The 14,743-nt window shown below is 25.3% G+C and overlaps 1 protein-coding gene across 2 annotated transcripts; it reads right to left on the bottom strand.

The window, feature by feature from the left end:
• Positions 1–8,100: 8,100 nt before the first annotated feature.
• LOC110636869 (transcription initiation factor IIA subunit 2) lies at positions 8,101–10,042 on the bottom strand. Of its 2 annotated transcripts, none has more exons than XM_021786733.2 (4): positions 9,890–10,042; positions 9,626–9,764; positions 9,451–9,501; positions 8,101–8,533 (listed from the first exon to the last, which is right to left on the bottom strand). In XM_021786733.2, the coding sequence occupies exons 2-4, from the start codon at positions 9,752–9,754 to the stop codon at positions 8,393–8,395; spliced, it is 321 nt and encodes a 106-aa protein (XP_021642425.1). In that variant the 5' UTR covers positions 9,755–9,764; positions 9,890–10,042; the 3' UTR covers positions 8,101–8,392. The 2 variants fall into 2 exon arrangements, with proteins under 2 accessions (XP_021642425.1, XP_057986927.1); XM_058130944.1 differs by having other exon boundaries at positions 9,626–9,787; positions 9,890–10,033.
• Between the last annotated feature and the right edge of the window lie 4,701 nt (positions 10,043–14,743).

Raw genomic sequence — 14,743 nt, 5'->3', positions numbered from 1 at the left:
TTTGAAAATAATTTAATTTTTAAAATTTAATTTTTTTAATAATTTAATTCTTAAAATTTTATTTTATTAATATTTTAATTTTATATTTTAAAAATGTGAGTCTTATTAAATTAAAAATTTTTTAAATTAAATTATTAAAATATACATTAATTACTTTAAAATTATTAAAATTTTATATTAATTTTAAAATTATCTATATATTTTTTAAATAAATCTTTAAATATTATAACTATTTATATATAAGCCCTTATAATTTGATAATATTTTATTTATGTCATTATTATTTTAATAATATATAAATAAGTGTATATATATATATATAATCTTTTTATATATTATATTATATTATTACATATAAAAAAAAATATGTGTGAACACAATTTGTTATTAAAATAAAATTTTAATGACTAAATTATTTTTCAGATTGAAAAATAAGTTAAAATTATTTCAATATTTTTATTAAATTTAATGAGGAATTAACAATAATTCTAATTGTAGAGACTAAAAAATTAACCATAATTTTAATTATAGAGACTAACTCGTAGACAATTAAAATTTTAAAAACTAAATTACTTAATCTTAAAATTACAAAAACTAATTTGTAGGTGTAATCAAATCTCAGGGACACAATTGTTAATAAAATAAAATCTAAGGAATTAAATTATTTTTAGATTAAAAATAAAGTTGAAGATATTTTAGTAATTTTTATTAAAATTAATGATAACTTAATTAAAATTTTAAAAGTAGATATTAAATTAGAGGTTTTATCATAAATTGCTTGAATTTTGAAAATACATGAATTAAGTTATAAGTTTTACCACACCTTATATACTAAATTATAATTTACTTTTTTTATATAAGTAAATTATAAATTAATCCTTAAATTTATCAAAATTCACAAATCAATCTTTTTAATTTTTGTTTAAATAGTTATGCAAAATAATTTTCTATTTTTAAGAAAATTTTAACTTTTATTTTTCATGGAAAATAAGGCAAAACATGAAAAATGTGTTTATCTCTTAATAATAAAAAATTATTTTTTAATTAAAAAATTTTAAAAATTCACATCTTTTTATAATTGAAATAAAAATTTATAAAATATATTTAACATTCATTTTATTATTAAAATTACTTTAGTATGAGTTATTTATTTATTTTATGATAATATCATTAATTTTTAGTATTATAAATAAATATTTTCTTAATAATTATTTAATTTTAATTATAAAAATTGTAATATAATTTTAATTATAAAAAAAGTTATTATTTTCTATTTGAAAAACAATTAGAAAATAATACTTTTTGTTATAAAAAAAAATAGTTAGAAACAATTTAAAATTGTTTTTTAAATTTTAATTAAATTTTAAAAGCTAATTTTTTTAATTATTTATTTATCAAATTTTATTTTTTTTAATTTTCTTATAAGGATTTTTCTATTAAGCAACTCAAGTTTTCCACAAATGAGTAGCCCTAGTTTTCTATACCAAAAAACAAAACTAAACAAGCTCTAAGAGACCAACTTGCTTCAAATTGAAAATAAAAGAACTGAAAGGTGTTTCTGATAAATTTAGAGAATGGACTTATAATTTACCTTTTTTATATTTTATAATAAAATATTTATTTATAATTTTATTTCTTTACTTATTATAATATACAATGTTAATTCAAAATGGCCTTTGGTGAAATACTTTACTACTTCAATTTTTTTAATGTATAAATGTATATTTAATTTGCTGTATATATTATATTCTATAATTTGAGAAAAAAAATTATATTTATTTATTATCTCCTTAATTAATTACAATTTAATTCATTCATTTAAATTGAAAAATTAGTAAGCCAACTTTTGATAAATTTTCAATATTATGACTAATAAGGGAGCTTTTCAACATTTAAATTCTCATAATTTGTTCTTTTTCAAAATGACTTTTTTCAAATTTAAAAAATTAAAGTCTTTCATTTGAAATATGAAAATTTATCAATAAAAAAGATTAGTAAAATTAAATTCTTACGGAAATCTAATTTATAAATAGAGGATTTATTTCCACTCGTGTGGTAAAGTAAAATACCACTTAATGTTCTCATCCTAATTTTCAAACTCTTATCCAAATTCAGTTCAATCTATTATTATCATTAATAGATTATATATTAATTTTGCATAAATTTTAAACCAGATGAAAGCAAATATGATTAATATAATTACCAAAGAAAATTGATGTCCCTCTCAAATTATCTAAATAATATAATCAATCTATTACAGGAATAAAGACAAAATCAATTATTTAATTATCAAAAAGTTTTTTTTTTTTTTTGTCGTCAGAAAGTGTATTTTAGCAGTTAACCAATTAGACTAATCATTTTCTGGGTCCTGCAATAGTCTAAAAATCGTGAAAATCATATAGTGAGATGTAAAATCACATAGTAAACTGTAGATCTCGGATCAAACGATACACTTATAACCCTGAGCTCAAACCTATAATTTGTTATAAGTTCACCTTATCATTAAAGACTAGAGCAATGAATCATTTGTCAAAAAGTTATTCAATTATTAAACATTTGAATAAAAATAATATTATTTAAACTTAGGTCTGAAAATTATTTGAATATTGGCACAAATACATTGGAATTTTTTATCTCTTACATCTTTTCATCATTTTAGGGTGCTTTTATCACTAAGAGGTATCAGGATTTGCCTATTTAATCACAATAAATTTCAATAAGAAATGATGGCTTCTTTTAGAATAAATTATTTATAAAGAAAAATTAATTAAATTTTTATATAATTATATTTAATTTTTATTTTTTTAAAATTAAAAAATTAATTTTTTATATTTTAATAAATTAAATTAAATTTTTATAAATTTTTAGTTTCTAAACTGAAAACCTAAGTTCAATAGAATTCAAATATATATATATATATATATATATATATATATACACACACTCGAGGTTTACAATATTTACCACCAATCTCACGACCATGATGTTGCCCTGCCAATTATGGTAAATGCTGGATCCTTGACAAATCTCTATGAAAATAACAAGCACAATCATCTACCCCAACTTTTTGTGTAGCATAAAAGAGCCGATATCCAATTTGGTCTCCAAATTTCAATGGAGCAAATTCAATAATTTCTAAGTTATATCATGTGTAAACAACAATTGCAACATTAATAACTGTGTTCATTTTACCAATCAATCAAACTACTCGTAAATCTTCATCATCTGCCAATATCATCACCCCTGAGACTATGCAACTTTCAATTATAACCAGTATGGTTTCGCAATGATACATATTACGAAGCCTTCGCAATAAAGAGTATGCATGTGTGGCAATGATGACTCTTTGATTAGACTTGTGAAAACAGATATAACCCATCAATTTATGCCTTTCATCAAGTCATAACGAAGCATAAGTTGTGTAGTAGCCTTAAATCTTTCCTCACCCACAAACCTAAAATAGGACCTCTTCAACAATTACCATTCTACTGATAAAAAGTATAAATTTTTTATTAAAATTTAATAATTTTTATATTAAATTTATAAAAAAATTAAATTAAATAATAATAAATTACTATTAAATAAAGTGTTTTCCATCGAATGATTAAATTAAATATTTTATCAATATAATTAATTTTTTATAATTACTATTATATTATATCTAAATAATTTATCTTATCTTTTTTGATATAAAATTATAATAATATAAAATTTTATACTTTAAATTATATTATATCTCTATTTATTTAAAGTTTTATCTTTTATTTTCTAAAAAAATGAAAGCATAATTTAAAATATTTCTTATTGATTAAGAGAAATAGTAAAAATTACCCATTTAATTTTTATTGATAAACATATGATAAAAAAAAATCTTTAATTATTTTTATCCAAATACAAAATATGTCCCCTCCCAACTCCTAAGACACAATGTCTGGACGCGAAAATAGTTTATTCGAATTGCCAAACGGGACAAAATCGAGACACAGGAGAAATGGGGTGAGATAAGAACACCCAAAGGAACATAGAATAAGTCGTGGAATATTCTTTGATGAATTTGAATCAATGAGAAACTTTGCTTTATCCCGCAATCAATCGCCATTTTTTTTTTGGTAAATTATCATTATGTCCTTATATTTTATTAAAATTTACTATTTAATCTTTAATTTTTAAAACCCAATTAAAATGTATATATGTTTATTTAAATTAAATTTTTTAATTTTTTTAATAGATTTTTGTAAAAAAAAAATTGATATACTTTTTTTTTAAAGATAGATATATATAGCTCAGAAATAAAATATATTTTTTAATAAAATTATAATAATTTTAATAAAATATATTAATTTATATAAATTACACACATACATGATCTATAACCAATGTAAAAATTCAAAAACTCAATCTTATCAAAAAATTTATGCTAATTGAGCCACATTTACATATACTACCTTATCGTTTTTAACTTTAAAATATTTTTAACTTTAGTGATATGATTAATTAAAATTATATATTAAATAATATAAATAATTAAAGTTATAAAAATTAAATAATATAAATATAAATATAAATATTTAATATTAAAATAAGTTAATTAATGCGTTTTTTAATAAAAATTTAAAGAGTAAATAGATTTTTTTAATTGGATTTTAAAAAAATAATAATTAATTTTAATAAATTATAGAGATTTATTATTATTGTTATTATTATTATTTATTCGGGGAGGCCCCACACCGATCATTCATGGAAGCAAGCAAAAGCCCCGTCCAGTCAAGTCAATAACTAAAAGACAAAAGAATTGAAAAAGTCTTCAATTGTACGAGATTTGGATATAGATTGCCAAAAGTAATGAATGATTTCATATTCTGCTAGGGAAAAAAAAAATTGGCTTAATGCTTAATACGCCTCTTATGCTTATTGAATATGTTTGATTAAATGTTCTTTTAATTTTGAGTTAAATTAATTTAAAAATTTAAATTTTAATTTAATTTAATTTAATTAATAATTAAAATTTTTACCCATGAAATTATGCTCAATTTACTTTGCGTATTTAATTTAATTCATTTTTATATAAATAAAAAGATAAAATATTATTTTTACAGTGTCATATAATTAGCTAAAATTAAATAAATATTTAAATTAATTATAATTAATTAAAAAAATTATAAAATATATTATTTCATTTTTTTATAATTAATTAAATTATAATATTATATATTTTAATAGTAAAAAAATATTAACTTGATTTTTTATTAATTAAAATTTATGGACTAATATAGTTTAAAAATAAAAAATTAGTTAAATTAGATATGCCCAATAACTACATAGGGCAAATTGAGCATTAAGCTAAACATTTATTTTTTTGAACGAGAAGAGATGCCTATGACTTTTAAAAGTAATTATTTCATCATCATTCTTTGCATTAGAATATATATGAAGGTAGAATATATATGAAGGTACAAAATTGCCAACTTAAAAGTGATTTGGATAAGTAGACAGATTAACTAACAATCCTCTATACCAACTATGAGACATTGCACGTGGGATCAACTCAATATGATTCTTTTCAACATTCCAGGCCGCCAATAAAGGACTTGAAAAGGCAAATTATTATGGTAACACCTAGTGCTGTTTTCTTGTGAAAAACAATTTTCTAGAAATTTTAATTTTCATTTTCTATAGAAAACTTAGAAATTGTGTTCATTTCTTAAGAACATAAAATTGTTGCCAATTTAGAAAACTAGAAAACATTTTTGTTTAAAAGTGCTTTATACTGCTAAAGAGTTGGAAATTCTTGATTTGTGTAGAACATATACTGGTCTATTGGCATTTTATACCTAACTTTGTTATTAAGATAATTAATTGATTATCTTAATACTCATCTTTGGGCGAAATGAAGATTAGGCAAACATGATTTCAAGATCATTCAGTTTTTTCGATGTAGATCTTAAAAGTTAGGAAGCATGAAACTCACCAACCATTCTGAAGGAGACAACTTTGAGATACCCCAATGAAGAAATACTGCAACCCTTTGTGTTCATAGCTACCAGTACATGATGGTCACTCTTAGTGATTTTTGTAAGGACCTGTAGACATCAAGGATTCAGGAGACATTCAATAGATGAAATTACTGTTCCTTTCTGACATTGTAATTGGTAAACTGATGTCTGCATTGCATCAAACATAAGGGCTACTATTGGAATTCACATATATGATGACTTTGCCTTGATATAACTTTATCTCCTCCAGTAGTTCTCTCTACAAGATCCATTAAAGCTGAAAATGGCATATTGGTGCTCTTGGCGCGGCCCACAAAATGCTTATGCAACCACTGATCCACATCATGTCTTCTACAGGAAGAGGGTGGTATTGCACACCTAGATTGCCCCTATTATCAGTTTGAGTTCTGGTACTTGAAGATATGCAACTACTATGTAACTCATTCAAAGAAATTCATTTAGTCAGCTGACTTTGGAGTTCCTTTACAGCATCATCATAATCTTGCGGCACAAAATACAAACCAAGAGAAATGAAGACAATGCACAGAATGACCATAACGAAGAAGACCAAAATGACAGACGGCTCCGGAAGAAAATATGGAATCCTTCCCTCTTTCAACAGTTAGAATAACATGCCATGACTCATCAGCTTGAATGAATTTATCTCATTAATGAATTAGTACATAAATTTCTTATGCTAGTGTTACCTGTCTCAGCAAAAAAACGAAAGGAAATCAAAACAAGATAAGATGTTGTACTAATGTCAAAACAGGAGATGTAATAAATTAATTCCTCAACCATACGCATAGTTAATAAAATAAAACAACAGGACAGATGTTCAATAAATGGACTGGTTTTAAGGGCATAACAAATATGCGACAGTTCCTATTGAGTGTGATAGTTAACCAAAAAGTTAGCCCATATTATCATGAATGGAATATGCAGACATATTATAACAAATAAAAAGAAGCTCGTTTTGTTGTTGAGGAGTGCTTGTTGGTCTGCCCTAGCTTTTGCAGATTAGATACTCCATGCGTTCCATCAAGTCCTTTGATAAATGGGGGGTGAATGATAGTACTTTCATCATGTTCAGGCAGATCAACTCCTGAAGTTCCCATTGTTCAATTTCAACGTAGAAAATAAGTGAAAAAATAAAAAAAAAAAACAGAGAGAGAGAAGAAAAGAAAACTACCAGAAATCAGGGTTGGTTTGGAAACCATATATTGCAAAATCTACGTGTTCAGAAGAAGGCAGGTGAAAGCCATGGTGATTGGAGAATCTTAGAAGTGTACATTGTGTTTGTAATGCACTCTTTGTTTCATACGCGGTACAGTGTGCATCAAACTTTCAATTCTTGCTCGGTTTGGGGAGGATTTTACCTTGAAAATTGAAACTAAATAAAAACACGAGAAATGAATTACAGAGCTTCAAGGATACGAGAGACTGCTGCAAGAAGAGGAAAGAGTGGCTGAGGCGGAGGAAAGATCGCCTCCGTCTTTAGAAGCCTTGTAATCACGATCCAAATGTAGCTTTCCCATTAGAGATTCGCTAAGGATTCAAGCAAATAGGAAAGGGATAACATTGGAAATGTTTGACATTGAAACGGAAAAGGAGTCAAATTATTTGTTTTCATTAGTTCGAATTCTATATTTTTAGATATTTACCTGCCAATCTATCAACCCATTTGGCTCGTTAATACAAATCTATGCAATTCTTAAAAAAAAAAAAAAAAAAAAAAAATCCAAAAACACCAACGACAGCCGGAATTCGCACACGTTGACAAGTGCAGGAAATGATGTGGTTTTAAATAAAAATAAAATTTTCAAGGTCTCCAACTCACTATCATGAATTTTGACGCGGTAAGGAGTTAATTGTTACTTCTAATTTACGCAATCGTACCTGCCGCTGCTTTTACTTTCGTGTTAATTTTTTATTGTCTTTTTTCCCAAAGTAACAGCTAGTGTCATCTGCTAAATCAAATTATTTCATGTAATACAGATACCTGCCTGAAAAATCTCCAGGGAAATGTTGCTTTCATACACTGACATCCGCAAATCAATACAAGGGTGTGCATACAAACTATTAGCATGTCAGAATGTGCACAACATTGTATAATTCGTGGGTTTCAAGATTTTATCACTAAGTTGTGTCCATCTCCATAAGTGTTTCATGTTCTCAAGACAAGGAATAAAATGAACAAAGAAGGATAACATTAATCATCCTACATTGATCACTGGATGCACCATCATCAAATGTATCATGATATCATCAAATAAAAATAGTTACGAAGGCTGATAGCTATATAACTTATATTCAATCTTCCATGGTAGCTAAAACTCAGGTTTCTTCCTTGCTGCCATCCACCTCTACTACCACAAGACAAATGGATTCCTAAAACTTCATTGCGTGAGTAGCTTTGAGTCACAAGCCACTATTTTAACCCGACCAACATTCTCCACTGAATCTTCATTCTTAAACACTGCATCCTGTAGAATGAAAGTCCAAACATTGTCGCAGAATCTGTAGGTGTGCAAATGTCCCTGTAGCACATACAATCACAATGTATCAGCCTTTCTGAATGCCATGCTCATGCAAAGCAACTAAACTTTGATAATAGATACATATCCCCAGCTGGCCGCCCTGGGGCAAAAGAAAACAGAGAGATCCCTCCCACATAATTAAACTGTCCAAGTGGCAGACAACAAATCATTTTTTTTCTCCCAGCTGCACAGCCTCCCTTAATGTTCTACCACTTCACTTTATCCAAATCACTAAAGTATATACATTCAACATTGTTTTGATGCTCCTAAAAGGTCCACAGACTATAGGGCAACAAGAATTCCTCCACAATTTAGCATATGCACAATACTTTTCAGAGTGAGAAACTGTAAAACTTAGCTGAGTTAGCTGCATATACTTCAAACATTTACTGAAATTAACGCATACACTAAAACACACACACAGAGACAAACAACCACAATTTGATTAGTAGCGAGTACAAGGCAATAAAGAATCATATGCAGATGAAGACGCACTAAAGACTACTGTAAACTCAAGGAGGACAATAGAATTGATAATAGAATTTCAGAACAGGAAAAAGAAACCTTGCCACTTTCAATTGAATTCTGTTTTTGTGAATCCTACAAACATCCATATGAAATATTGATACGGATATTTCCAGTTTGAGATTAAAACTAAAAGTTTCTCTTGTGAACTTAGAATATCCATGGTAACTGACTAAAGGAATTTTTTAAAATTAATTTTACCAGACGAGTATGTGGCGTTGAGAGTTTTGACTTTTCAATATTGCAAGCCAAATGATTCAGATTTTTTTTTTTAACAAAACCACTAAAAATAAATTAATTGCATAATCTCACAATTCAAAATTCCAAGTAATCCTCGCATAAACGAACAAGGAATATATAGCCCAAAAATATAACAAAACTAAAGAAATTACCTTAATGGTAACTTTGCTCTTAACTTGACTTTCCAAAGCTTCAGTCATAGACTAAACAAAAACCAATAATAATATAAAAAGCAACATCAGAATCAGAATCAGCAAAACCAAAAAACATAGATACAGAGCTAGAAGTAGCAGCTAAACTTAAATATACTATGGTGCAATTGTATACCTTGTCAAACTGAACAAGAACCTGGATAGCTAGCTCTGGGCTGAGAGTACCACTTTGAACCATCTCATCCAGGGTCTCCGTCAAGCACATACCGATCGTTGATCTTCTGTAAAGCTCAAACGTCGCCATTTTCTGAGATCTGTGGAAATATGAAACAAAACTCTGCAAATCAAAACCCTCATAAACGAAATGCAAGAAATGCAAAATTTTGGAGAAAAACAAAGATGAATATGATCAGAAATTGAGAGGAGAAATTCAAGTTACCGATCGGTGGCTACGTCTTAGCGATTAATTAATTGTGGTTTGTTGTTCTGGTTTTAACGTTTGTTGAAGGGAAGAATTTTTAGCGGAGAGAATTTGGGGCCCTTTTGTACCCTAGCTGTTGACGATGGGTATATATATAGAAGTCGCGATGGATTTGGTAGACTTGAATTGACGTTTTTACCACCTGTTGCTTTACCCTGTTCTCCCGTTTTAGGCCCTTTTAAGTCTTTCGTGGGCTTGTGTTTGTCCACCGCTTACGCTTAACGCATATGCTAAGCCCAGCGAGCTTTTCTACTTTTATTTTAATCCCCGTTTTGGATTTTTTTTTTCTTTTTCCTTTTTCTTATTAATTGAGTTAGATAATTTTGGATTTCAACTAAAAAAAAAAAAATCTCAACGCATAAATGTATTATTTTACTTTTTATTAATATTTTTTTCCTATTAATTTTCTCTTTAGAATTGAAAATCCATTTATTTTGTATAAAAATATTTTTTATATTTTCTCGTATTTAAAACACTCATACAAAATTATTAAAAAATATATATTTTTTCTAAATTATTTTTTTAAAAAAATGATTTTTTCTTTTAAAAAGAAATTTTTTTTTGTTTTTATTTTAATAGTCTTGTTGAAATATAAAAATATTTACACATATACAACATAAACACGCATTAATAATTTAATATTATAATAAATATTTTCATAAAAAATAAAGCATTTGAATGAAAATTTACTAAATTATGATATTTAAAGTATATCTCAAATTGAATAAAAAAAATCGATATTGAGCTTTACATCATAAATTTCGTATTTATTACATTTTATTTGATTATAATAAAATAGTATTATGAATCATTTTCTAAACAATATCAGAAAATTAAGCTGAAATGAAATAATTTAAATTTTATTTTTATTGAAATAATAATGAAATGATTACGTGGAGTAAAAAATTATTTAGATGTGTAACTAATTTGATTTTGATGAACAATGTATAAATCTTAATGAATGAGATAGCAACACAACTTAGTACCTGTTTAGTATCCAATCACAGGATTTGAACTATTTTTTTGAATAAAAATATTATTTTATATATTATTAAAAAAATAAATTTATTATTTTAATATTTTTTTATTAAAATTATTAAATTTAATTTTAAATTATTTTTTAATATTTTTTAACTAATATATTTAAAAAGGCAATTTTCTCACAAGTAGTTTTAATAACAATATCATATAAGCTTTTAAGGTATTTAAATTTGAATTTACTTAATAATATTATTATTATTATTCAAATTTAGAGATGATTATGATGGTTTAGTTTTGAGTTAGAAATTGATGATATTGATTTATAGTTTGAAAATTTTGAACTAAATCGAAAGGCTGGATCTCTATTATCTTGGTTTCTCAAGGTTTTGATTTAATATGGGCAGAAACAATTTAAAGGTTGAAATAAATTTTTAAATTTTTTTTCTTTATAATTAAAATTTATAGTTTGAACTAGATTGGACTACTGACTAAAGTTCAATCTAGACTTGTTGCCTATTAAAAAAAAAAAAAATGTTGTCAATAAGACTAGTTAAATATTTGTACTATATATATTTAAAATTTTGTTTTTAAATATAATTTTAAATTATTTTATTAATTTTAAGAAATATAATTTTTAAATTTTTATAATAAAACGAAATAATAAAAAAAATTAAAAAACATTAAATAAAAAACTTATAAAAATTTAACAATTAAATAAACATTTATTAAGTACATCTAAAAATTTCATCACATCATATATATATAAGAATAATTTCATCACATCAAAGTATCTATGATAAAAATATATGCTGATATAAGAATATTAAAAAAATATTATTGTTATTTTTTATAAATTAAAAAATATAATAATTTTTTATAATAAATTAAAATATTTTTTATTTATTTTTAATAATAAAATATTAACTTTACATTTTAAATTTTAAATAATAAAATAATTTTTAATAAAAATAAAAATAAAAATAAAAATAAAAATAAATAAATTAAACTAATATTTTTTTTATAATGATTAAAAACTAGAAAAAGTATATTTTGCAATAAAAATAATATTTTATTATGTGAGAACTCACTTAACATTATTTACGAAATTTTCATAGTTATTTAATTTAAAATTTAATTTTAACTTATTTAACTATTGATTGAAAGTATAAAGACTTATTTAATATGCAAGGGTGTAGTGAGCAATATGCAAGGGTGTAAGGCATTCACTGAAAGCAACGCGCCATGCCGACGCCCGGGTGTGATGTTAAGTGAGCAAGGGTTCCCACATTATGGACGGGTGTGGATAAAGAAGTTAGTCCATATGACATATAGTAGAATAGATAGTGGAACAGAACATAAAATAAACATAGAAAACAATAGAAGATATTATAGAAGAAGACCAATTATGAAGGAACAGGATAGGAGGAGGATCAGGGTTGATACTTGGAATGTTGGATCACTTGCAGGAAAATTAATGTAGCTTATAGATACTTGGAAAAAGAGAAAGGTGAATATTGCTTGCATTCAGGAGACTAAATGGGTAAGAGAGAAAAGCAAGAAAGTGGGTAATTCACGGTACAAACTGTGGTTTATCGGAAATAAGAAAAACAAGAACGGAGTAGGCATAATTATAGACAGGATATTGAAAGACGCTATAATAGCTGTGAAAATAGTAGGAGATAGAATTATATTAGTAAAGCTAGTACTAGAAGGAGAAACAATAAATGTAGTTAGTGCTTATGCCTCACAAATAGGACTAGATAGTGAGAATAAACAAAGGTTTTGGGAAGATATGGATGATTTAATGCAAAGCATACCGAATGAAGAGAATGTTTTCATTGGCAGAGATTTGAATGGACATGTAGGAAGTGATAGGCAATGTTATGAGAATATTTATGGAGGTTTTGGTTTTGGCAGGGAAAAAGCATATTGGATTTTGCTATGGCATACGACCTAATACTAGCAAATACCTACTTTATAAACAGAGAGTCACATTTAGTGACTTTCAAAAGTGGGCAACATAGAAGCCAAATCGACTTCATCTTAACTAGGAAGACAAATAGAGCTCTATGCAATGATTGCAAGGTCATTCCAGGAGAGGCTTTAACAAGTCAACATCGGTTAGTGGTCTTGGATGTCAAGTTTAGGAACAATTCAAGTAAGGTAAGAAGGAATAGTATAGCTCGAACAAAGCGGTGGGAGTTCAAAGAAGTAAAGCAAGTGAAGTTCAAAAATGAGCTTATCGAGTCCGAAGCATGAAAGCTGGATATGGAGGTCAATAATATGTGGATACAGATGGCATCAAAGATTAGAGAAGTAGCTAGAAAAGTACTTAGAGAATCTAAAGGACATGAACCACCCTCAAAAGAGAGATGGTGGTGGAATGAGGAAGTACAAAAGACAGTGAAGAGAAAAAGGGAATGGTATAAGAAATTGAGGCATATGAACAGTACAATATAGCAAATAAAGAGGCAAAAAAGACAGTTAGTTAAGTAATAGTACAGGCCTTTGAAAAGTTATATGAAAAACTTGGAACTAAAGAAGAGGAGAAAGATATTTATAGATTAGCAAGGAGGAGAGAAAGGAAATGTCAAGATCTCAATCAAGTTAGGTGCATTAAGGATAAATAAGGAAAAGTGTTGGTGAAAGATGAGGACATTAAAGAAAGATGGAAAAATTATTTTAATGATCTCTTTAATAATAGTCAAAATGGTAATAGCACGAATATAGACTATACAACAATAGAAAATAATGTGAATTATATTAGAAGGATTAGATCTTTAGAAGTAAATGAAGTACTTAAGAGAATAAAATTATATTTTCTCGTATTTAAAACACTCATAAAAAATTATTAAAAAATATATATTTTTTCTAAATCATTTTAAAAAAAAAATAATTTTTTCTTTTAAAAAGAAAAAGTCTTTTGTTTTTATTTTAATAGTCTTGTTGAAATATAAAAATATTTACACATATACAATATAAACACACATTAATAATTTAATATTATAATAAATATTTTCATAAAAAATAAAGCATTTGAATGAAAAATTACTAAATTATGATATTTAAAGTATATCTCAAATTGAATAAAAAAAATCGATATTGAGCATTACATCATAAATTTCGTATTTATTACATTTTATTTGATTATAATAAAATAGTATTATGAATCATTTTCTAAACAATATCAGAAAATTAAGCTGAAATGAAATAATTTAAATTTTATTTTTATTGAAATAATAATGAAATGATTACGTGGAGTAAAAAATTATTTAGATGTGTAACCAATTTGATTTTGATGAACTCAAAATAGAATAGAGTATCTACAATGTAGAAATCTCAATGAATGAGATAGCTACACAACTTTGTACCCGTTTAGTATCCAATCACAGGATTTGAATTGTTTTTTTAATAAAAGTATTATTTTATATATTATTAAAAAAATAATTTCAAAAAATAATTTTATTATTTTAATATTTTTTATTAAAATTATTAAATTTAATTTTAAATTATTTTTTAATATTTTTTAACTAATATATTTAAAAAGACAATTTTCTCATCAGTAGTTCAATAATAATATCATATAGTTTCAATAACAATATCATATAGGCTTTTAAGGTATTTAAATTTAAATTTACTTAATAATAATATTATTATTATTATTCAAATTTAGAGATGATTATGATGGTTTAGTTTTGAGTTAGAAATTGATGATATTGATTTATAGTTTGAAAATTTTGAACTAAATCGAAAGGCTGGATCTCTATTATCTTGGTTTCTCAAGGTTTTGATTTAATATGGGCAGAAACAATTTAAAGGTTGAAATAAATT

This window comes from Hevea brasiliensis, chromosome 12 (assembly GCF_030052815.1).
Source record: "Hevea brasiliensis isolate MT/VB/25A 57/8 chromosome 12, ASM3005281v1, whole genome shotgun sequence".
NCBI lineage: Eukaryota > Viridiplantae > Streptophyta > Magnoliopsida > Malpighiales > Euphorbiaceae > Hevea > Hevea brasiliensis.
The sequence above is the reverse complement of the archived record's forward strand: the minus strand, read 5'-3'. Positions and strand labels throughout refer to the sequence as shown.

Bases quoted from the DNA above. Each gene is read 5' to 3' on its own strand.
- LOC110636869 (XM_021786733.2), bottom strand. From the start codon at position 9,754: ATGGCGACGTTTGAGCTTTACAGAAGATCAACGATCGGTATGTGCTTG. The intron at 9,502-9,625 runs GTATACAATTGC...GTTTTTGTTTAG, and splicing joins TTCTTGTTCAGTTTGACAAG to TCTATGACTGAAGCTTTGGA. The intron at 8,534-9,450 runs GTAATTTCTTTA...TATGTGCTACAG, and splicing joins AGAGCAAAGTTACCATTAAG to GGACATTTGCACACCTACAG.